Below are 25,694 nucleotides of genomic sequence, written 5' to 3' on the forward strand. Positions count from 1 at the left end.
GAGAGGAAGCAAGGGTGCTATACTGTACTGTATGTCTCTAGATCTAGAAACACTAGAACACACACTCTTGTCCTGATAGGCTTCAACTGGCGGCCACGTTTGGTCCACTTTTTGGAATGTTCAATTAACTGACATCAACAATAACAAACAGTCTGTAGTTTTACTCCCCTCCCCCCCCGTGTGTGTGTGTGTTCGAGTGTTTGTACATCTGCGGGCAGGAGCTGATACGCTTCTTAGATCTGTGTCCTGACCAGCTGCCCGCCTCCCAATTCAATTCTAGTCTATTATTACAAATATAGTAATTTCCATTTAGTCAGCGACTACTCTAGTGTAGTTTACTACTCTTTAAGCCATGCTGGCAGTGCAGTTTGGAGGCTCAGACAACATATGGGTTGACCGAAGAAATCATAGTGCAACAGGAGAGTCCTGGAGTGGGGCAGGTGTGTTTAGCTGAAATATATGTGTGTCTGTGTGTGTGTGTGTGTGTGTGTGTGTGTTCTCAGAAAGAAAGGGGTTTTCTGTGTCCCCTTCATCTCCAAGAGGTTGGTGAGAGGGCAGGACAAGTCGGCTCGTGTTCCAAACACACTGTTGTATCTTCCATCAGATCCCACTGTTGGCGTTAAACTCTGTGCACAGTGTCCCTCTTATTCCACCAGGGATTCGATCGGTCTTGTCAGCCGTATTGATAGTCTGTGCCTCGTTGGCCTTAGCTTGAGGCTAGTACACACACTCACACTCTTCATCTTGTATTGTGCCTCCAGGTGTCCCTGTGGCCCCAACCCTGCCCCATACAGGGTGTGTTAAAGAATGATTTATTTACTCTTTACTTAGCATCCCCATTAACCTTTTAGTCCAGAGCAGACCTTCCCGTCTTTCACCCATGTGTGTGTGTGTGTGTGTGTGTGTGTGTGTGTGTGTGTGTGTGTGTGTGTGTGTGTGTCAGTGTGTCTGTATGTGTCTGTGTGTTTCTGTGTATGTGCTTAGAATCAGAGCTGCCTGGTCCGGTCACACGCACCTCTGTCTTGCATGCGTGTGTGCTAGTGTGTTTCAGTGAGAGTAAGTGTGTTGCGTGTGACTCTCAGACGTCAGACTCGATGCTGGGCATGCGGCGGTAGAGCCGGGGTCTGTTGCCACCTGCGCTCGAGGCTCGCGGCGCTGTCACATAGTTCATTGGCTGAGCGGCGGCAGGTGGGACCATGTAGGCCACCACAGGGGGCTCCTGTTGAGGGTAGAACACCTGTTGGTCGACAAGGCCGCCATGCTGGTTGTTGTGATGGCTGCCATGGTTACCTAGCGTAAGCGACAGCGGCATTCGCTGCTTATAGAGCTCGTGGGCGGAACTTCTCTGTGGCATGCGTGTGACAGCCTGGGGGGAGGGATCTCGTTGTGTCGTGCCAGGAGCTGACTGGAGGAAAGGGTTGTGAGAGGGGCGATCAGGGAAGAGACTCTTTGAGCGCCGGGGGAGGGGCATAGGGGCGTCCAGACTGTGGTGGTGGGAGGGTGACGGAGAGGGGGGGCTGCGGCTGCTGAACGGACGATCCGAGCGCATTGTGAGAACATTAGCATAGGCCCCCTCGTCCAGGGTCAGCTCCCTCTCCCTATCTCTGTCAGGCAGGCTCAGCCCCCGCAGGTGGGCGTGCAGCTGCGACTGACGCTCGGGAACGCCGTCCGGAAGCACGTTCTCGTAGGAGTGCTGACGACTCAGCTGAAGGTGTTGGGCTGATGAGGAGGTGGGGAGAGGAGATGGAGAGGAAGGGGAGGGCTCGAAGGGGTTGACAAGCCCGTCCCCTTCGCCCACCAGGCCCAGCTCGCTCTGGGGAAGGTAGTGTGTAAACATGTCCCCGCTGTGTGGGTGAGTGTGTGTGTGGGAGTAGTGTGAGTGCAGGTGGTCTTCGCTGATGTCGTACAGGTTTCCCAGGTGGGCGCAGGCATCACAGCGAGCCTGTGGTGAGCGGACAGTGTAAAGGCCGGAGTAACCGCTCAGCTTGGTCAGGCAGGAGCGACAGTGGCCGGGCCTGGCGCTTTGTGTCCCCTGTCCTGCACCTGGAGCTTCGAATGAACCTCCGGCTTTGTCCTTCGCACTGCAGGGAGAGAGGATGACACTGATTATACAAAAAAAACACAACTATAAAAAAGCACTTGAAACATGGTCATGGTGTTCATTTTCTGCTGAGCATGATACCTGCTGTGTGTGTAGGTGCTATATTTCTTGTCCTTCAGGGAGTGCAGGTCAGCCTCTGCACTGTGACTGTGGTGCAGCAGGCTGGCACTCAGCTGCAAAATGGGTGCGTCCGCCTGGTGGGAGAGTGTGTGACTGTGTGAGTATGTGCTGTCAGGTGGAAACAGGTCAGGGGGGTAACTGTGGTCGTCACCTCCCCCCTGGCTGTCTCGCTGGTAGGGCGGAGCGGAATGGAGACTGGCCTGGTCTGAGTCAATAGAGTAGATCTTGGATCCTCCACCCCCACCTCCTCCTCCTCCCCCAACCCTCTTCCTCAGCTGATTGATAGGCTTGAATCCACCCCTAGCCGCCATGGAATCAGAATCTTTGTGTGATGGCGGCCGGCTGGAGCACTCTGAGATGTCAGAGTGTGGCGGTTCTTCAGGCAGGTAACGCTGGCTCTTCATTGGTGGAGGTCCAGGTCCAGATGCTGGGACGGGGCTTGGGCCGGGAGATACGACAGTAGGCTGGGTCTTCAATGTCTCCACACTTTTCTTCCATAGGGCTCGAGGTTTAGAGGCCTGTGGACCAGCAGAGACGGCCGGCCCGGCGAGGCGGGTCTTGCCGTTGTCGTTGGTGATTGACAGCTGGGGCTTGTTGGGGCTGGTTTGAAGAGGGGGGGCTTTTTGTTGCACAGGAAATGGCGCAGCATTGTTAAGGAGGTTTTTGTGTCGCCCGGACAATGACAAGAAACTGTGCGGGCCAGCGGCGTTGCTATAGAGACCAGGACCCTTCTGGGGCAGACTATGGAGTGAGTTACCTAGGAGACAAGAAGAGATGCACCTCAGACAACAAATACAATGGATGAATGTTTGGATGGATGCTCAGCCAGTTAGCTGATTTATTATCTACTGCCCTGGCATGCTGTGTGTGCCATCTAATGTGTTTCTAATCATGAAGCAAGCTTATACATGACAGTCAATCCGATTACAGTCTGGAGTCCACAACAAGGTGAAAGCAGTCACCTTTAGATATGCAAACGTAGACTGTAAAGAAAAGGCAAGGTGACTTCTGAACGTGTGAGCAATGTTATCACAGGTGCCATGTTTGTGAGGGTACTATCTATGAATTGTGTGGTATTGTGGTAAATGTTATTTAGAATATACACTGTAAGGTGTACTGCGTGTAAAAGAGTTATATTACCTTTCCCCGTCATCACATCTAGGATGTTAGGCTGCAAGACTACAGTGTTGCGTTTGGGAGAAGACAAAGCCATGGACTTGGCGGACTTGAGCAGATGCAGCATGTTGGCTTGAGGACTGAAGTCCAGCTCAGGATTCTTTTTCTTCATATCTATATGAACACCATGGATACAGCTCCATATACCCTAAGAGGAGGAGCGGAGGTGAAACAAAAAGAATGAAAAGGAGAGGCAGAGAGGAGAGAGATAAGGGAGATAATAGAAGAGTTATTTCCCATTCCAATGACTTCACAAAAATAAAGTTCAAGCATGCAAAAGACTAATTTCCTTGTGTGGTAAATTAAAAGAGACCTCTGCATCCTCTTCTGCGGTGCCTTTACTGCAAACCTTAACCTCATTTTGTTTTGTAATGTGGCAAGAAGAGATAATCGCCACTTTTTTAGATTAACTGCTTTTAGAGGCGCCTAGAAAATTAAATTTAGGTGATGATGTCAGTGGAGGGGGCCTTTGAGTGCAAGGAGATGTTCTTCCTGGAGCCACTTAACCTCCAGCATCGCCCATCGCACATTGAGAGACAGACACACACACACACACACACACACACACACACACACACACACACACACACACACACACACACACACACACACAGACAGACGCCACACTCTTTTTGTAAAACATTTAATGTGTGAAATGCTGCTCATCTGGAATAAAAGCCCTGCATAACACAGAGACATGACATATGAATAATGAAAAAATTGTCTGTCTGGAAGTGCCCATTTCTCTGTATGTGTGTGTGTGTGTGTGTGCGGGCGGGCGCGTCTGTCTGCCCGTGTGGTCAAGTCCATCTCTCACCTCACTGCAGCTCATATAATTTTAAACTTTGTTAGACCAGTCTTATGTATGTGACTGAGAGAGAAAGAGAGAGAGAGAGAGAGCTGTGTGTGCATTGTCCATATGAGCGTGTGTTCACATCATCCTCTTAGCGGTTTGATTCCTCTATCCAGCAGTCCATATGCGCAGCAGTGAATTCATCTCTACCTCAGCTGGGCTCTACAATCACACTATCCTCCTCTTTCCTCTTTTATCACACACATACACACCCATACTTTCTAACTATTAATTGTAACTGCAGTGTGTTGCTCAGACATATGATTCTCACACAGATGTGTATTTTGTCTTAACTGAAACCATCGTGTAACAGACACATTTCAGCCATTCACACAACTAAAAGTCCTTTTTCTGTGTTACTGTTTGCATTTTCATAGCATCTGAAGAACCATGAAGATTAGGCAAATTAGACTGCTTTGTTTGAGATGCAATTTCTGCACACAACAAGACAGACAACAGAGTAATCATTTTAGTAATTTACTGTGTGATGTTTGAATTGATGTTGTTAAAAACTACAAAGGCTTGACGGCTGTCTTCAAAGTCGCAATAATGGACATCATTTCTTTTCCTGTTCTTTTTCTGTTTCAGTATGGAACCACATTGAGACAATTTGCAAATACAGTTAAGCTTTGTTTCTCTTGCTGTTTCTCTGTGTGTTTAGCCAGCTCTCTTTTTATTTTATACTCTTTAAGAGTAGTCTGCAAGTCGGCATCAACGGAAATACATTGCTGGGATAAAGCCTGACATGTCACATGTCCCTCCCTTCTCGCTATCTCCGCTAGCAGGGGTTAGCGCCACCCAGGATGGTTGTGATTGGTTTAAAGAAATACAAACAAGCCGCGTGTTTTAACCCCCAATCCCTGAATATATAGGTGGAGTAGCCAGACCATACTCCAGCGCTGACACAGCACTGTAGTGATAGGTCTGGCAACACAAGACTAGCTTAACAGTTCAAAGAGACCCTATTATGCTTGTTGGGGGATTTTTCCCCCCGTCTTTTAGTGTGTTATATAGTTATACAGTTTTTCAACTGCCTGAAAATGGCTAGCCCACATTCCTGTTTGAAATTCCTCACTTAGTGATGTCATTGATTGAGAAAGCCAGCCCAGTTTTTCATATGTGCTGCCCATAGGTGCTGCCTGAGCAAGCACAGCCCACCCAGTGACTTGTTTGAATTTGGTTGACCAATCACAACAGAGTGTGAGAGCTGAGCAATCTGAGCACACTGGGCATTTCAGGAAGGCGGGCCAAAAGCTCAGACAGAGTGTTTCAGGCAGAGCCACTGCAGCAATGGGCAGAATGGGAAACATAACATGTTTTTTAAAAATCAAAGAATTTAAACCTATTCTAGTAGACCCCAAGAGTACAAATATGAGGCTGAAAAGGAGTATAAAAGGGGCTCTTTAAACATCAATAACCTGATATCCTGATGTCCTGATATTGATATTGCAACAACTTGTGCTCTCTTACAGTCCCAATCAATGCTGTACATCAGTTCTTGCACTCTCGAGGATGGTGTTTAATAAATAAGTGGTGTTCAGCACTGCAAATTCTACTGGCAACATCTGAAGGTACTACGTCAGAAGCAGAAGGGGGGAAACACTGGACCATGTTCCTGCAGTGAAAAATATTTCATTTCCTTCTCCTCACCCTGCTGATAGTGAACAGCAGACCCGGCCTCCCAGTGCAGACACCAGTAAAGCAGTATCTTAGCCTCCAGTAGAAAAGGTGTTCAGAGATAAAGGTGAGGATGGCGAGGCCCATGGCTGTGGCCAGCATGTAGAAGACACCTGCCATGTTATCTATGTCCAGCTGGCTGGACATCACCTCGTTCTTCTCATTGTGGCAGATCCCTGTCAGCCACTGGGCCTCCAGCTCCTCCATCTCCCCTATTGGAAAGGTAGAGAAAAAGGCAAAGTGAAGGTTTAAGAAGGCAGCAAGTAGGGGCGAGGGATGGAATAAGAGAAATAAGGATGGTCAGTAGAGGTGTGGTGGGAAAAAATGCATTTCATTACGATGGAGGAGGGAGGAGGGGAGCGAAGTGAAGTGGTAAATAGATCGTAATGGAAAGGAGACAGGATTTGGAGTGAAAAAAAGGTTGTATGAGGAGGGAGAAGAATTGATAGTGATGGAGTGATAAGGAAAGATGGGATGAATTACTATCAGACTGAGACTGTTTGTGTGTTGCATGCGCACGCGGGTGTTTGCCCTGAATAAAAGGGTTCGGGTGTAAAGGGAAGCACTTTAGTGGTTTCAGCAGTTTGATTTCTGTCGGGCCCTTTCCTTTTTTTCACACTCGCACCATCTCACAACTTATTATACAGAACAATCTGGAGGAGCAAACATAACAGGACACAGTGGGCGCGCGCGCGCACACACACACACACACACACACACACAACATACACACACACACAAAGAGTAATGATGATGAAATGGGCTGTTAAGACTAGCCCCTGATAGCTTTTGGACAGAAGGAGGGAGGAGAGGGGCTGTGTGGAAAGCTGAGCAAGGGCACAACTGTAAGAATACTTAATGCCTGGAACATAAAAAACTTAAACCTCAATGCAGTGTGACAGATTGTGCAGAATGTGGATGCATGCGAGCGCCTCACCATCTCCTATGATGCCCAGTATGGCCAGATCAACATGGCGTTTCCAGTAAGATCCTTTCTGCAGGGCGATACCATAACCTGTGGTGGCAAAGATGTACCCGCTGCCGATGGTGACCAGCTTACAGCCGTCGTCTCTGCCAGCCATGTAGTTCAGCACTGCAGCGTCGTAAATGAAAGCATCCAGCTTTCTGTAAGAGAACACATATTCTAGATTTACTATCTAGACCACACAACGTTCGGACTGTCTTATAATAAAACAGTTTTGAGGATTACACTTATTTGGTTTCTTGTTAAGAGTTAGGTGAGAGGATTGATACCGCTCTCATGTCTGTCTGTTAAATGTTAAGCTAAAGCCAGGAGACAGTTAGCTTAGCATGCAAACCACAATGTGTCCTTTTTATACTTTGATTATAAACTGATTAAACAAATAAGATGTAACATGTGAATTAGTGATTAGTGAGTCGATCTTAAGAGGTGGGATTGTGTTACTGTTGTACAAAGCCAGGCTAGCTGAAATTCTCACACAAATCAGATTTGGACTCTGTGACTGAGAATACTGTCCGGTGTTCACACTGATACAGTGAATATTTACACACATGAGGATGTCTTTGTTCGCACTGAGCTATAATCTTACTCGCAGGTTTTGTCATTATTCTGACATGACAAGCTGAATTCTAACTAAGGGGCGAGAATTTGTATCAGACGCAACAATCCCCCTATGTGGGCCTGACGCATCTGAGCTCAGCAAAAACGGAAGTGTGATGTATGACTGTTAACCAAACACAATGTGACAAGGAGTTGATATCACCACTCTATATAGCAGCAGATACCTTTTTTTAACTTCTTTATCAGCAAAACAATGTTTTATATTATCCAATGAATAAACCCTGGTGCTAATCAATCCCCCTGGGGCCCTCCATGTTAGAAATGTATGTATGCATAAATATTAAACACTTTGAATTAAACTGTTCACCAAAGGGCATGTGTTAAAGGCAGTCATTGATTATCTGTTGTTGAAAAAAAGAGAATAGATAGAGCATAGAGCATTTAAAATGTGTCACAGTCTATTGCATGCCTTTGACAAGAACATTTCCTTCAGCCTAGACAAGCAATTTTGCTGAAGAATTGAATTAAAGACTGAGGATTCTGCTGAACACATTAATTATACAGTTTTCGTGTTGTATAAACAAAGCCTATTATATGATGTATGAGAAACAAACATTATCTATCTGATATACAGTATCAATAAAGTAATTGCAGAGAGGGAAAAGCAAAAAGTAAAATTATATTTGGAGAAAAAACCCAAAAGATCAAAGCACACACAAAATTAATGAACAAATAAAGGCAGTGCAGCCATCCTTCCATTAGTGTGTGTTTAGGAGGGAGAATAAAGGTAGCATACTCCAGAACAAATTACACTCTCCCTGTTTTGGCAGCTCCCTCTTTCCAGCAGCAACCAGACTTAATAATGAGCACTTGCTTTTTACTGTCAGTGACAAAAACACTGAGCACAGTTTCTGCAGCATTTTAGCATAGTGCTGGGCTCCCATGGGGCCGAGTTTCTGTGTGATGCAATGCCTTTTTTGTTTTGTTTTCACATGTTCTTATTCATACAAGCTGTCTGCAAACAGAATTAGCCTCTCAGGTATAATAAATCTCAACTTGGCATGAGTTGACTTGACAAGTTTACAGTACCCAGACTTGAGGGTGGCCAGTGCATCATGGACACCAGTCTGATGGTATTTGGTCATGTACTGATGCATATCTGGATAGTTCTTCCTGATGTTGCGCTCAGTGCTGCCGTTGGGAACCGTCCCAAAGCGAAATGGAGGGGAATAGGAATATGGACTCTGAAACTGCAGAGAGAGAAATAAGGAGAGCAAAAGAGAGACATATTGTTTAAAGAGGGAACTGTCAGGAGAAGACAGGAGCACAAAAGAAGAAAACATAAAAACAAAGAAGCTAAAAGACAAAGAGCAGGAAGGAGAGACAGCAAGAAGAGAAAAAGGAAGGGAAGGAAGGGAGTGCAAGAAAGAAAGAGATGGAGCAAAAGTGTTTAAGTGAAGGAGAGACACAGGGAAAGGAGAGAGAGTGAGTGACAAGAAGAGACGGAGGAGAAAGGAGGAAGGAGAGACAGTGGAGTGGACTCATCAGTCATCATCATTGTGTGTCCAGTCTAGCGTAAGACTGGCTGGGGTTCTGCTGACACTGCCAGCCACTGCAAACTACACACACATCCAAACACACACACACACACTCACAGGCTGCAAAGATCAAAGACGTATGTGTGTGTGTGTGTGTGTGTGTGTGTGTGTGTGTGTGTGTTTGCGCGCCCCTGGGTCTGCTGTGCTGGCAGTGTTAGTGTGGTGACAGCTACGGCCAGAGGGTTTGGGCTGTTGAAGCCCAATGGCGCTCCCTGGTGAGTCCTGTCTGGCCGCAGGGCTGGCATCCATTACAAGAGCAACCCTGACTGTGAATGTGTTTAGTTGTGTGTGTGTGTGTGTGTGTGTGTGTGTGTGTGTGTTTCTACGTGTGATCGCACCTTCTTGTCAGACAGTCCGGTGACTTGGTCCACAAACTCTTCCTGGATCATGAAGGCAGCCAGGTTGGCAGTGTAGGAGGCCAGGAAGATGACGGCAAAGAAGGCCCACACTGATACGATGAACTTACTGGTGGTGCCCTTTGGGTTCTGCACGGGTACAGAGTTGTTAAACACCAGACCCCACAGCAGCCAAATGGCCTTACCAATGGTGAATGATGGACCATGTGGGTCTGAGGGAGAGAAGCAGAGGAGCAGAGGAAGAAATGAAAAAGAGAAAGTGTAAAACAGACTATGTGCTAAAGAACCAAGAAAGGCCAAGGCAGGTAAAGGAGTATAACAATTTAAAGTCACATTTTCAGCTGATAGTATGAGGCTGATTTTGGGGTTAAAAACAGCCAGCCATGTAATAATGTAACAGTGTACTTTACAATATAAATCATTCTCTTTCCCTGAAATTCCTGCCTTACTGTTGCCTACCAGCAGCGGAAAACAGAGGCTCTAATTTTTGCAAAGTATCATACATGTCACCAGGGACGGACTGGGACAAAAATTTGGCCCTGGCAATTCCGTCCCTTACCGGCCCAATTTCAGACAGGGACATTATTTGCTTTACAATTGCAAAATCCAGGCTCACGTTAGATTATGGCACCAGCAGCATGACACGCACTTACAGGTTTTCATAATTAAATAATACACACACTGGAGCAATTCATAAAACCTTCAAATAAACTACCATGACACCAACTTTGAATATAATGGAAATGCTTGCATATTCAAAACATATTATTATATACTTAAACACCCAAAACACCTAAGTACGAAGACATAGCAGATCAGAGGCAAGCTTTTATTTTGAAAAGTAGAAACCGGACCGCACCAGATGGGAGGCTCCAGGATGCAGCCGCACAGTCTTGCATATTTTTGTCAAACTAGTGTGATACGCCAGTGTTGCCGCATTTTTTTCTTTTTTCCAGCAGCACAAATTGGCCCAAGAGTGCATCAGCCCTTCTGGCATTCGCCAGAACTGCCAGATTGCCAGTCCGCCTATGCATGTCACCATCTTTTTAACTACAAACAAACTTCCAAAAGTGAAGTTAAAACAAAGAGTTTTATGATCCAGTTTGAGGGCATCATGCTTCCTCCAGAGAGGTGACATTGTAAATATAATATGACAGTATTATTTGCTTTTTGTTCATGCCTTTTAGACTTATATATTACGGAGAGAAGAAGAAAAAACTGCTTGTGAGATTTAGACCTGCTACTGTGATGCTGCATGCAGTCATTTGCGCCTGAAACACACCACAAAACGCAAGTCAAGAGGTTCAACTGTCATTCACTTTCACTTGAATTTGAAAACAGGATGGTTTATTTCAAACAGGGCCGTAATTGGTAAGTTGCACCACTGCAACACAACAAAGAAAAAAAAGGAAAGAGAACACAACTTGATCTCATGCCAATCTCAATTATGTACAGTAAATATTGAAAAGGTAATTGAGAAAGGTTGCCTGCAATCACATAGTGACAGCGGACTCCAGGAAGTTACTGCTCCCTGCTAAGAAATAGTCTGCCACATAATCCAACATGTTTTTACTTCTCAGTTTTGCACAGATTAAACAAATCAGATATAACATGTTAATTAGTATGCTTTAGAGGTGCCGGTAGACTGATTATGTTATCTTTGGACGGAACCGCGCCAGCTGTTTCCACCTGTTTCCAGCCTTTGTGCTGAGTGCTAAGCAAACCGGCTGCTGGCTCCAGCTTCATATTGCTTATCGTACAGACACTAGAGTGGTATCAATCTTCTCATCTAACTCTCATCAAGAAAGCCAATAAGTGTATTTCCCGACAACGTTGGACTATTCTCATAAAGATACACTGTTCTCCTGGAGGTGAAACACATTATTTGTAAAAGAAAATGTAGTTATAAAACATTTTACATTTGTTGTTCAATCAGTGTGTAAAGTGAAAACTTAGCAAACTACCCACATTATTTAGCTCTACAGAACTATGTTCAGGTGTGCTTAAAGAAAAATTCCCTTGCACACCTGGATCGGCCTTTAGGTCATTAAAATGTTAAATTAATCTAAAATGTAATTCTGTGTGATCACATCATTAATCTCCAATTTACAACAAGCAGGGCAGCTCCAGGTGCTGTTTTTTTTTTTTTTTTGATGATGTGACTAGCTTTAGGAGAGAATTGTTAATGCTGTGTAACACTAAGTGAAACGTCTAAAGTCAGGGTAATAATAGGTCACTTCTTTTGCTCCAGGGGAAGCTAGGATCTTTGCTTCTTGCTCCTGGGAGAAACGATTGGTGTCATATTCCTGATTGTGCGTGTGTAAGCCTACCTTTGCCTTGGGCCAAGTTGCGGTTGAAGCCCAGCGGACTGACAAACTCAAAGAGGAAGACGGCGATGGCTGTGACAATGAGCAGCATCACAAACATCATCACCCAAACTGATGCACTGAAGGGCTCTGAGAGGGGAGAGAGAGAGAGAGGGGGGGGGGACAGAGTTAAAGAGAAATCGAGTACATGAGACACAGTGGAGGAGCAGGAGATGCGTAAAAAGTGAGGGATAGAGAGAAAGAGGAGACAGAGAGTTGGAAAAATAAAGGAGGAGACAGAGAAAAGGTGATAAATAGTGAGGACCAGACGATAGTGAAGACACAGAGAGGGGAGGAAGGGAGACAGACGGAGTGAGAAAGGAGGGGAGGAGAGGGAGAGTTAGTCACAGAGAGTTTGACGGAGCACATTTCCATATTTCTCATTATTCCCTTGGATGAGAGCTGAGAGAGGGAGAGACCTGGGGCGGGGGAGATGGTAGAGGAAGAGGGGAGAGAGAGAGAGAGAGGGGAGAAAGACAGAGGGGGAGAGAGAAGAATCAAAATCCGAGAGATCTGATGTGCCCTGCTGTGGGCATGTATATGTGATCTATTTGTGTGTGATCTGTGCTTGTGTGTGTGTGTGATCTGTGTGTGTGTGTGTGTGTGTGTGTGTGTGTGTGTGTGTGTGTGTGTGTGTGTGTGTGTGTGTGTGTGTGTGTGTGTGTGTGTGTGTGTGTGTGTGTGTGTGTGTGTGTGTGTGTGTGTGTGTGCTTGGTGTGTGCTTGGTGTGTAGCAGGGCAGGAGTTCAGAGAGCGGGATGAGTGCCAGAGACACTGGACCCAGACAAATTGTGTGTGTGTGTGTGTGTGTGTGTGTGTGTGTGTGTGTGTGTGTGTGTGTGTCTCACTGTATGTCTAAGTATGTGACTGCCAGGGTTAGCCATCCCTGAGAGATTGTGCACTGAGGTGCCTTTAATATGAATGCGAGAGATACTGAACCATCACTGATACCCTGGTGCAGGCTCAACACACAGTCACACACATGCATTTAATGTGCTTTCATATACAGTAAATACACACACACACACAAGACATTCACCCCTTAACATACATATGGCCAAAGCACATTCATTCTCTCACACTATTCAATACGCAAACGTCCTAATATATTTGTGCAGTATCACACACATCCCCTTCCCACCCCCCACCCCCTTACACATACTCGCATACTGACACATGGCTTGATACACAGGGACCAACACACGCACGGTCCAATACATCCCCTCATTCCCCGTCTCGCTCCAATGACAATACAAGACATTAGGCGAGCACAGAGGAGCGCTTCAGTTTCTAGTCATGTGAACAACTGGAGGAGAGGAATAGGAGGCGGAGGAGGAGAGATGAGGAGAGAATATTATCAAGAATGCCTTGTCTGAGCTGACTTTTTAAAAAACAGTTGGCACACTCCACTTCCTCCACTCTGCTAGAAATATTAATGTGCTTATGGTCTTGACGCCCAGATAAAGTCAGAGTACAAGTGGATTTTGGCCAGCATACATTGTCTGAATAAAATATTCCATTTTATGTGCAGGATTTTGCCAACATGTGAGCACATCCCTTTTTTTTGCTCCCAGTTGTCTCACTGGGGGACAGACAGAGAAAAAGAAGAAAAAAGAAAAAAGTATGGTCAAGGAATACAAAGAGAAAGATAGATTTACCGAGGAAGGCAGAAGGAGAGACGGTCCCATTGCTACGTGACACCATGACACTGATGCCAGTCTCCACAAAGGGCACAGAGAAGTCAATGGCCTCTGACCTCTCCTCATTGATGGTCAATGAACCGACTGCCATCACCGCCTTCTTATACACCACCTGGTAGACAGAGAATATAATATTTACAGTGGGTGCATAACTCACTACCTACACTGACAGAAACATAGCGCGCTCTGTGAATATTTAGACAACATCATAGAATCCGTCTTTAATATGTTCCTTCTTTTTTTTTTGGGATGTGAAATATCACAGTGACTGAGGGTATGAGCTCAGCATGTCAGCTATAGTTGCAGGGCATTTTCAGCCATATCAGATGAAAAGTAAAAATACAGCTGTTGTTTTCATTGTGCCACCATTTCTGGGTGTTTGAATGTATTCTGACAGACGGAGATTCTGCACATAAAGATGTAGTTTTTAGTACGCAGTAAAATGTTTCTTTTTCAGGTTTAATTGTCTAATTGTCTTACTTTACTGTGAAAGCACTTAGTTTTAATTTCATCGGATCTTGAATAACTCATGTCCAGAAAAGATAAACGATAGTGATCAAGTGAGCATCAAGGTATCCTGCTCTGTGAAGAGCTTGTAATCTGTACTCGTAAATAGTTATTTGTATGGAATTTAAAGCCCCAATAAGAAATATTACTGACCATATAAATTACAGGTAAAAAGAGTGTAGTGCCTCACAAGTGATCATGTTTGAAAACATAAACCTTTATTACTCCTACTGTAGAATCAAACAATGATATACGATAAGTCCCAATGTGTATTAAAAGATGTGTGAGTCAATTTAGGAGTGATAGCAGCTTCCAATCCTGTGCGTTCAGGTTTGGTGGTGGTGTTTACAACAAGCATAAGTCTGGCGATATTCCATATTTTTCTAAAAAGGCAACAAATCTCATGAAAAGAGCAAAACCAACAATGAATTGATTCTTCTAAGAAGTATTGTCTCTGTATCTTAAGCCTGATATACTGTAGCTTATTCCTTTGTGCCACAGGCCTCCATTGTTGTCTAAAAACACATCCTTTCTCTAGTAGGAACAAATGGGCTTACAGCTCAGTGCCAAAGACAGTGAAGGGAATTGTTAAAACAAGCTTTATCTCCAGCCTTTAATCATTACATTTAATAATAACTCCATGTAGAGTCTAAGTAAAGGAAGGAACAAGCATATGTGATAATGATATATCTAATGTGCCATTTTAAATAATTACTAATGACAAATATTGCACACTTATTTGCTTTCTTGCCAAGACTTAGACAAGAGGATCACTACCACTCTCATGTATGTCCTTTACTGTAGATGTGACGTTACTGCCAACAGCTGGACAGAACCAGGTTAGAGGTTTCCCCTTTTTCAGGCTTTATGCTAAGCTAAGCTAATTGGCTGCAGGCTGTAGCTTTGTGGTATCAATCTTTTCATCTAACTAAATTAGCATATTTCCCAATAATTACATAGAAAGTCAGAGAGACAGACTGATATGGTATTGTAGTAAGAGACAGACAAGTAGAAGTACCTCTCCAACCATGCCGTTCCACACATTGTTGATCTTCTTGCCGTGTTTTCCATTTGTGACCAGGTACAGGTCATAAGTGAACTTGACGTTCCTGGCTATCTTCTTTAGAATGTCAATGCAGAAACCTTTGCAGCACTGCTTAATGTAGGAACCTCCTGATGTGCTGTTACTGCAACACACACACACAATCAACAATTAGGTCATATATTTTATATTAAGAAGACATTTCAGTGTTATATAGACGATTGTGTGGAGTGTAACTGTACTTTTGCCGCCTGCTCGCTCCACATCTGGTGGTTCCATCAAACTGTAAAACTAGAATTATGACAGTGCAGAGTATCCATAAATACTGCTGAAGGGCAGAGAGAGCTTGTATGGAGTTTGTGAGTGTGTGTATGTGTTTCCCTCAGGTGCCTGAAAACACATGGGTATTGAGCAGATGCTGCCGGGCTTTAAATAGAGCTGGGCTCTGCAGAACAACCAACTCACATGATTAAAATATCAGCTGTTCTTCCCCTTGTCTGTCTTCTCATTCCTTTACGCTGTCTTTTTCCCATCCTCCTGTGGGTTTTACCGATTATGTCCGTAAGGAGGTACTTCTCAAAAACTCACAGCCTACCTACTGTACATACACACCACAGCCATACAGACAGGACGCACAGAATGGAAACAGATGTTTAAATAAACCTTTCTGACAGCCCTCCCCGTGGACCTTAGAGCTGTGAACTAAACTGCATTGCTGGATCAACTGATACTCATAATCTATTAAACTCTACCAGCATTTTTAAAAGTATTACCATGAAAACTTTATTCCGCTCCCATGTCATCCATCTCTGATGTACTGAAGCATGTATGGATTGGAACAGTAACTCTGTGACCTTTTCACTTGCCATTTTAGCCGACTCCGATTCAAGAGAAAGTTCTTAAAGAACTGAGGGATTCACACACAGAGAGCGACTGTCAAAGAACTGAATCATCAAAGGATTAAAATATCTTTTTAGCAGCAGTCAACTGTATCTGCAGCACAACACAATGTGCGTGTGAGAATGTGTGTCTGAGAGAAAGAGGGAGAGAAAGAGCATTTTATTCATACATACGTGCATGTGTGTGACTGTGTGTATGTACAGTATGTGCCCCAGGTGTTCTAATGCACACATAATGTACACATTAGCTCTTCCCAGCTGAGCACTCTCTGTGTCCTTATGTCACTATGTAAACACACACACACACACACACACACACACACACACACACACACACACACACACACACACACACACACACACACACACAGCGACAACAGACTAACTGTTTGATTCATGTCATGCTTTTATAAAAACAAATGCACACAAATAAGTAGCCAAGTAGTGACTGAGTATATGTAGCAATTATTTGTAATGTACTACTTAAGAGTGCAATGAAAAATGAAGACATAGTAAAAAAAAAAAATGCAGCACTTATGGATGGTTGGATGTATGTGAGCATGTATGGACACATGGATGGTTTGACACAGAAAACGACGGCCCAGAAGAGACTAGTCATCTTGACCTGTGACCGCTCAGACTTGCTTGCTGCAGAGAAAGGTTAAGAAATCGGGTCACAAGTTAAACTTGCCAACTTGCAATTGTCGTCTAATTGTCCATGCCTACAGTGTTGCGATGTCGTGACTACATGGGTCAGAAACTCAATGATTGTGTTGCATCTCCTGTCTGTCGTCTCAAGTCCATCTCACACAAACGTTTTTAATATGGTGGATTCATGGATTCAAAGGTCAAAAAAAGGTAAATAAATCTTCAAAGAGAGTAATTACAGTTGAGTTTTTTGCACTTTCCATGTGGCTAGCAATGATTATTTCATCCTATTTTATCTTATCCTAATTGCTATCCTACGAAGAAAAAGAAGAATACTTGAGAAAAGATGGATTTTAGTTGTGCATTTGGACTGTGTTGTGGCCAAGTGATCAACCAGAAGCACAATGCTGATACAGCCAGATACTGAGCCAGTGGCAAATAAACCTGCAGCAATTATGATTAATTCGTATGTACTCTGAACTGGCTGTTTACAAATTAGCTCAGATGTGAGCTAAATTGTAGAAATTAGCAGAGAGAAACAAAGATATTGTCATGCTTGTCATTGCAGTGTCCATTCATAGCAGATAATTGGAGCAAAACCTAAGATGTCAAAGAATTCAAGGGAAGTTTCTTTGAGTAAGTTTTACTTTCACTGACTATTTGAAAAATATCTCTGTACTGTTTACACACTCGTGAATGGCTGCACCATATTTCAACCACTATAACAATGCCTTTCAAAGTTTTTTTTCAAAGAGAAAAGTCCATTGTAATGTTTGACGAGTTGCTGTTGAAGAAGGCTCTAAAGTTATTTGCTGGGCTGATTTTCAAAAGCATACTTCATACATGTAGAAACGCACTGAACTGATCTGAAATCTTAAAGTATAAATGATGTGACAAAAATCACAATCAAAATCTGAAATCATAAATAAAAATGCCTAAATTAATCTTCTATATGGTGAATTGTCTATATTCAATGTAGTTTCACAGGATGATTGAAGCCATTCAGCCCACTGATATTGTTGCAGTGGAGAAAGTGATATATATGCAGGGAGGTGGTAAGTGGTGAGGTGGGAAAATACTGTCTATATATATATATGCATAAAAACAATCACATTTGATGAAGTAGCACAACAAAGTCAATATGAATTTGTGAAACATTTCCATTCTATTAGCTGATACTGTTATCCCAAGCAACTTAGTGCACTGATAACATAAAATATTCCTGCGATCCTGATGTGATCATGTCTGATAAAGATATGCTAAAAATAAGACTAGAAAAGTCTAAGTATACAGATACAAGGGATGTTTTGCAAATAGCATATGCGACTGAGGATATGGGAAATGGCAATATTGAGGGGTGAGAGGCATTTTTTACAATAGAAGGTTTATAGAGTAATTGTGCTGTTCCACCTGGAGTGGGAAGGACATGTCACTATTGGGGAGCCGTAGAAAGAAGGGTCAAGGCCAGGTGAAACAATGACGTAGCAACCGCGGGGATTGGATAGCTAAGCGACCGGTTGTAGCAGAGCACAGAGTACAGGCTGGCGAGTACGCATAGATCATAGCCTGCAGATATGCGCGTGCAACTCCCTGAGGAGCCTTGAATGCCAGGATCAGAATTTAGAATTTGATGTGACCAGCCACCAGCAGCCACTGGAGGAGGGAAGGGGGAGGGGGGTGTGGCAATACACATGGGGAGGCGACAAAGGAGAACTTAGGGAGGTTGAAGACAGGGCAGGCTGCAGCATTTTGGATGGTTTGTAGCTGCTGAACAGAATATTTTACGAGCCTGGCTTGGTGGGAGTTGTAGTAGTCCAGATGGGAAATGACAAAAGGCTTGGGCTGTGTCCCATATGAAACATTCTTTCATTTTCTGTCTCAAGGTACAGCTCAGGCTGGGATTTATGTATTTATATAATTTATTTGTTTGTTTTTAAGAAACACTGCACATTCATTGACATAACTGTAAATGTGCCAGAGTGAGCCAAAAGGCTGATTTCCATCCTTGGTATGGAAGCCAAAAAAGGCTATAAAGATTTGTACCTTATAAGCAACTAAACACCTAATTGTGAACTTTAATCACTACTGAATGCTTGAACAATGAATTTATGTGGTTTCAATTCCCCTTTTTGAAATTTCCAAGAGGTACTTTCGAGTTGGCTGAATCTAATCATTAGTTTCATTATTGATTATTAACCTGTGACAATTTCCTAAAGCCAAAGGGGAAGACTTCTTGTTTTGTCCACCCTACTGTCTAAAACCCAAAGATATTCTGCTTTTACTAACTAACTGTCAGTCCTGTAATCCAAGTAAGAGAAGTTCAGAGTAGAGACTGGAAACCCTGCCCTCTTCAATTTTATATCTGAATCTGAAATTTTTTAAGCAACATAAAATTGCCTTCTAAAAATGTCAACAAGTGAAACCACAGAAATTCAGATAAATGGTTTTCACTGTAAATTACTTCAATTCTACTTCTACTACTACTCAAGTTTAGTTGTATTTAAATGTCAACATTAAGTATTCAGTAGTGGTTACATTTCACAATTAAGTGTTCAGGTATTTCTTTGTTGCCATACCTGATCACATCTTAAATAATGTAGGATAAAATAAAGAGTGATAATATAAACATTATTGAAATATAGTACAAGCATGCAGACCATTATTAAGATGAATGTTAATGTTTGTAGTCAATACATACCCCAGAGGGAAACCTTAAGCATAATTACTAATTATGAATTAGTAATTGTAACATTTTAAAACAAGTAACATGTTCAGGACATCTAAAACAACACACAAATCACACTGAATTAATGGAACAATGAAACAAAGAGCACAATGGGCAACACATGCAATTACAGTGGTAGCAGAAAGAAATCAAAATCAAGTAGAACGACAGACTGGCATTAGCGAGCTGACAGCAACAGAGAGCAATTAATTATTAATGCTGACAGAAGTGATTATCCATGAACCAAATGAGAACTATTTTGCTGGTATGCGTTAAAGTCTCTGACAGAAGGTGGAATAGAGTTTTACTCCTCTACAACAACAAACAATACAAAGTAGTTAGTAATGTGTGGGGAAATCATCACTGATGTACATCTTGGCTGCCTTAGCTGACATGTGGAGTGGTTATATATGAATCTGAAATTAGCTGCAATGAATTTGATTTAAATACAAGCATCCTTTCCCCTGATAAAAAACATCTGGGGCTACGACCCATTTGTCTTAGTAAAGAAAATGCATAGAGTGGCGACCAAGTTGTAACATGGACCATTGAGTTTAGTATTAACTAGCAGCAAAGAGGGGGGGGCATACGTTCCATTAATTAAACCAGAGAGAAAGCCACCTGGTGGCTTCGGATAAAGAGGGCATGCCCGTGGCTTGTTGCATCCGAGAGATCTAGAGTATCTTGCAACTTGTGTTTCAGCACCACCATGCGAATACATTACATTGTCAGCCAAATACATTTGAATTTCAGTCTTGAGGACAAACAGATGGTGAGTCATTATTATATAAAGTAAAAATGAGTGGGCCCAGTATAGATCCTTGTAGAACAAAAGTGGACAAGCAAGGGGCCCCTGATTGACGTGTATTTTCTTAGACAAATTGAGAATGGTTTGAGAGGTGTGATTCTATTCATTTCTTTCTACTGAAAAAGTAAAAGTAGATATATTATAGGGGAACTAATTGAGTGCCAAATGCCTTCCTGAGATCAAGAAACCACTTTGCTAACACCACCTTTATTATTCGACTGAGAACAAACAAGTGCCTGCCTCACCTCCTGAACCAACTCAAGTTCAGGGATTGTCAGCCTTTTCTCAGTAACGTTACAAAGCTCTTGAGTGCTCTTCATATTGAGTGTATGTCTACTTACTTTTTGACATGCTTGCGGCAGGGCACAGAGTTTCTCATGCAGGTGCCGGTGAGGATGTCCACGTTGTCGACAATGACAAAAGGTTTCTCCTCCAGGGTGACGATTGAGAGATGGTTTTCATCTGCATCCTCATCCCCGTAGGAGTTATACCTCGGCCACACTGGGAACATCAACGCCAGCGTCCCATTCTCCCAACGGCCCATCTGTGTGTACGCAAACACACACAAATAAAATCAGGGATAGTTATATTAATTAAAGTGTTTTGACTTTTTTAATTTCCGTGTTCTTTTGCAAAACCACTGTGTTCATTTGTTACCTTCTCCCACTTCCTTTCACTATTCAGGACGATGACAACCAATTTGGGGTTGGCCTGGTAACCATCTGGAGTAAAGGATAAGTCACGCCCTTCATTCCATACATGCATCATGTGTCTGAAACAAATGGGACAAAAAGAGAGAGAGAGTTGCTTTTGTTTTGCATCTGTTTGAGTGTTTGTGAGTATGTGCGCACAAGAGCAGATACATTTGAAATAACAAGTTAAGCACTCTATAATCACTGCAAGAGTATCCTTTTCAAATCAATGCTGTCTTCACCCACTCTGTGTGCATGCATGCCTGAGTGTGTACGTGTGTGTGAGCATCCCTTTGTGTGTAGGAGGGGAAAGAGTCAGAGGCCACATATCTCTCCCATCAACATTCTACATTGATTTCTCCACAGATAAATGCCTGAAAGACAAGTCACTGGTGCAACACGGCTGCCCTCACTCTGTTACTCACTATAGTTATCTTGCATACGCAAACAGATCTTTTGCTGAAACATTTACACACTTAAAGTGAAGCTGTAGAGAGGAGTAAATGAAACAGTATCACACACACACACACACACACACACACACACACACACACACACACACACACACACAGTGATATGGGATTAAGAATACACTCACTCCAGTTAAATAATTTTCAGAAGGCAGTATGTTCTGAGTGTTAAGACTGGGATAATAGCATGAATTCCCACTGGGGGAAAAGAGGCCTGTCTAAGGAAGTTTACTAAAAAGACTAAATCACAAGAGGGACAGCAGCTCAAAACAGACAATACTTTTTCTTAGATGCCATGTGTTCCGTCTTATTACAAATGGTTTGATTCATTTTGACACAGTGTCAAACACGGTTTGTTGTGTGATGCTATACGACTGAAATTTCATCTGACTAAAATAGAATATTTCAAAAGTCAAAGGTTTGCAGTTTTACATCTGCTTTAGAAAACTTTTGGAATTTGGCACAATAGTCCACTTTTATATATATAAAGAGCTAACTAATAATTCTTACTATCGTTTATGTCAACACACATTTAATAGAAGCATTCAAAAGATGCTTTAAGTATTCACAGATTAACAGTGTCATTATTCTAAAACCATAATTTAAAAACAGACGCTAAAATACACTTCTGTTTTTAATGTGAGCAGGGCACAGGGCAATGAGGGGTTCATGCATAAACTCAAATATTAAACAGGAAGTCAAGATGCATAAAGATAATTGTTTGATTGCTGTTGAGCATGCGGCCTGCGGGTGAAAACTACGATAATTACACTATAACTCAAACAGGTGAGATTTTATGTTGTCTCATCTGCAGGAGAGGTATTAGAGTTGACATAAATATTGTTGTTGGACAGTGGATTAGAGAGAGGTACATTAATCATCTGTTATTACAAAGACTTAGAAACAGGCCTGTGCTCTTTCGAAGCAGGCTCCACTCACACAGAGTAAAAAGTAAATAAAAGGTCCCTGTCTCCCCTCGCATGCATGCACTGCAAAAATACCAAACAACTCTGCTGTGGGTTTACCCTCTCACAGCAAACACAAATAATTAAACGTAAACCAACAAAGTTACACATAAGAGACACTTCTGTGCTGAATAACTGAACCTGCCTTTGTCTTTATAGGTTACAATGTTTTGACTATTAGTGACATGTCAAAACAAATATGTATTTTTGTGTTTGAAAAATCTTCATGATGCAGCAGGTGATGCCCTTGTCACTGTGCATTGCCACAACTGAATACATATAGCGGAAACACTGTTGCAGTCTATTCTGGGAAACTGCTGTCTCCTCCTATTTCAGGTTTGTAACCATTGTTGGAAAAATATTTTGATCTAAATGTAATAGGCTGGTGTGCTTTTGAGGCATGTAAATCAGGAAGATTATACTATATATATATTCAGATTTATATTCTCATGTATATTCATGTAATTTTGTGATCCATTGTGATGTTAACAAAACAAAATGTACAGCTACATTAAAAAGGGGTTCAATGATTTCTAAATTACTGTATGCTAAATTATTTGCATTAACTTAAACTTCAATGCCGGTTTTAATAGCAGCAGCCGCATTGCAGGAAAATAAAAAAAATTGCTTTTGTAATTGCCATTTTTAAAATGTGGCTCCCTTTACTACTATGTGTAGAACATTTTACTATTATTGGAAGACCTGGGTAGTCATTGTGTGAGCACTTTCTAAAAGTATGAATTAAGAAGGAAGGGAGGCTCTTTCCTCATTCTGTATTATGGCAGAGAGCATCTTTTTAGAAAAAAAAAGTGACGCTTAGGGGTTTGCATGGTACAGTGGTTCCATCAAATAGAATAACCTTTTGAAATGTAGTACCAGGACAAACTTAAATAAAGACCTGTACCATTGTGGAGACAAAATAAGATGAACTGGAGTCTGGGATATTAATTCCTGTCAGGCAAGAATGACAAGGAATCAAACAGGGTTGATAGTGTCTTTTAAATGCCAGATTATGTTGTCCTATTCCTCTCCACCTCACATTGTTTATGTGCACACTGCGGCAAGATTGTATCTAGACTAATGTATGCAGAATTCTGATCACAGACTTACCACTTCCAAATCAGGGTAGGGAAATCTAAACTGTCAGATTAATAACCCCAAAATTGGCTGCAGTTGTTTTGACAAATATGCAAATTATATCTAAAAAGTTAGTGAGACAAATGAGGTACCGCTGACAGAAAGAAAAAATATTGTTCCAAAAAAAAGGTTTGAGCTCCTACTGAGGTCTGACTTCTATTGGATCAGCCTGTCAACAACGGCGGTATTGTATATGCTTTGATGTATACTGCAATGGGCTAATAAGAGCGATAAATGGGATAATAAAGCCATAATGGTAAAAATCACACTGTGGGCCCTATCTTGCACCCAGCGCAATTGACTTTGTACACCGACGCATGTATCATTCCTATTTTGCACCCGACGCACAGCGGACTTTTCCCTCCACAGACTCACGTCAGTAAATTAAGGAATGAACTTGCTCTGATTGGTTTATTGCACGTTACGCCCAAACCACACCTATGAGTAATGTAGCTACTTCAGGCCAACCCATTTTAGATTTGCGTTGGGTGCAAGAGTCATTTATCCCGCCGGTATAATAGCAACAGCGCCCGAGACCCGCCCACAAAGCTACTTACGTTTGGCGTTTGATACTTGCGTTTCAGATTGTTAAAATAGGGCCCTCTGGCTCTCATTCTAATGAGGCAACTCATAAGTCAGTTTTATATAATATAATATATATATATATATATATATATATATATATATATATATATATATATATATATATATATATAATTTCTGAATTAATACTCATATGTTAGCCACTGATTGCCTCATATTCAAGATGTAGTCAAAATCTCACACCAAAAAACCTTGACAAGAAACACTAACAGGTTCTTTATCTGTGCTTTTGTAGTCGTGGATGTTCAGTATAAATATGCCTGCATGTGTGCTACATGTGCCCATTTGTTCCCCCTTCTTGATTGAAGAATTTGACTGTTTCCTCATCAAAGAGACTTCAGAGAAAAGTACATACACACATACTGGTATGCATATGTGGGTGTACACACACACACACACACACACACACACACACACACACACACACACACACACACACACACACACACACACACACACACACACACACACACACACCTACCAACACATACGTGCCACCCACAGAGCCATGTAACAACAAAAAAACAGAGAGAGAGAACAAAGCTAGTAAAAGCTGCTTTAATCCTGACTTAATGGCAGTGAATCCAATCATGTGAAGTAAGGTGCACACACAGTAATACACGTGAATACACACACACCAGACACATACTAGGCTCTAGTTAACACAGAGCAGCAACAACACAGAGTTCCGCCTGAAGTTCAAGTTCTCTCGGCAGCAGAGTGAGCTCATACACCGAGCAGCCATGTACACAACAGCTAATAGTGTTAAATGTTATTAGACATCGCAATGTTTTACACTGCTGTCATCTCTGTTTTCTTTCTCCTTTCTGTCCCTCTCATTAGTACTTTAAAAAGACTTACTGTATGTAACACTGCTTAACACTCAACTACAAAGACAAACGGAGTTATGCAAGTCCCTAGACCTCGATCTCCTCACACTCACACACATGCACACACATACAGACCTGCGCAGGGCACTAGGTGGGAGCTTCCCCGGGCTCCTGTCTGACGGTGTGCTGTAGCAGCTGCTCTGGGCCTCTGGCAGCTCCCCCTTCTCCCGCAGCATGGAGGTGGCCGCGGATGAAATGATGCCCACCCCATCCCGTACCCGTGTATCCAGCGGGTATTCCCAGTCGTCATATGACACGGAGATCATACCCAGGGGAAACACCTGAGAGGAAAGAAAAGGAGATCTGAGAAGTGTATAATATTCAATTTGACATTTTTCTACCCTAATTTTGAACATCCATATGTATCGCTCAAAGATGTCAAGCAGATGATCTATAGGTGTCGTGGGCCTTCCAGAAATATTTCATATCTGGCTTTTAAATAAGTGTGAGCAGACTGTATGCCCACAAACTTGAATTGCTTGGTCAAGTATTGCCTACATCTTGAAACTGTCAAAATTAAAGAATTGAGAAACTAAATAGCTCACTAAGTTTATCTCTCTAAAACAGACTGAGCAAACATAAAAAGATGCCAGCACACCAGTCTATCAATCTACCGACAATACTTTGTTTTTACATTTAAATTTGGCACTAAATGTTGAATCGGATCTTTGACTAGAAAAGTAAACAAAGGCATAAAAACCCAACACAAATAGGGATTGAGAATGATGGACAAGGAAAGGAGGAAAATAAACATATGAAAGGCTTTTGAGAAAAGGTAAGCAAACATTGGGTATGTTTCCAGTGTTAATTTGAGGGAAC

The 25,694-nt window shown here is 42.5% G+C and overlaps 1 protein-coding gene across 2 annotated transcripts in view; it reads right to left on the minus strand.

Annotated features, from left to right (window-relative positions):
- Positions 1–25,694, minus strand: part of grin2ab (glutamate receptor, ionotropic, N-methyl D-aspartate 2A, b) — a 106,218-nt gene that overhangs the window by 729 nt on the left and 79,795 nt on the right. For both annotated transcript variants that reach the window (XM_031289083.2, XM_031289082.2), the window contains 13 exons: positions 24,951–25,156; positions 20,776–20,890; positions 20,460–20,662; positions 15,015–15,183; positions 13,448–13,601; positions 11,755–11,880; positions 9,407–9,636; positions 8,560–8,720; positions 6,865–7,052; positions 5,901–6,139; positions 3,362–3,545; positions 2,183–2,978; positions 1–2,081 (listed from right to left, as the gene is read on the minus strand). The exon at positions 1–2,081 is cut by the window's left edge and continues 729 nt beyond it. In XM_031289083.2, the coding sequence (XP_031144943.1) occupies positions 1,079–2,081; positions 2,183–2,978; positions 3,362–3,545; positions 5,901–6,139; positions 6,865–7,052; positions 8,560–8,720; positions 9,407–9,636; positions 11,755–11,880; positions 13,448–13,601; positions 15,015–15,183; positions 20,460–20,662; positions 20,776–20,890; positions 24,951–25,156 (3,774 nt within the window). In that variant the 3' untranslated portion in view covers positions 1–1,078. The remainder of the gene's footprint in view (positions 2,082–2,182; positions 2,979–3,361; positions 3,546–5,900; positions 6,140–6,864; positions 7,053–8,559; positions 8,721–9,406; positions 9,637–11,754; positions 11,881–13,447; positions 13,602–15,014; positions 15,184–20,459; positions 20,663–20,775; positions 20,891–24,950; positions 25,157–25,694) is intronic.

Source organism: Sander lucioperca, chromosome 4 (genome assembly GCF_008315115.2).
Source record: "Sander lucioperca isolate FBNREF2018 chromosome 4, SLUC_FBN_1.2, whole genome shotgun sequence".
Taxonomy (NCBI): domain Eukaryota; kingdom Metazoa; phylum Chordata; class Actinopteri; order Perciformes; family Percidae; genus Sander; species Sander lucioperca.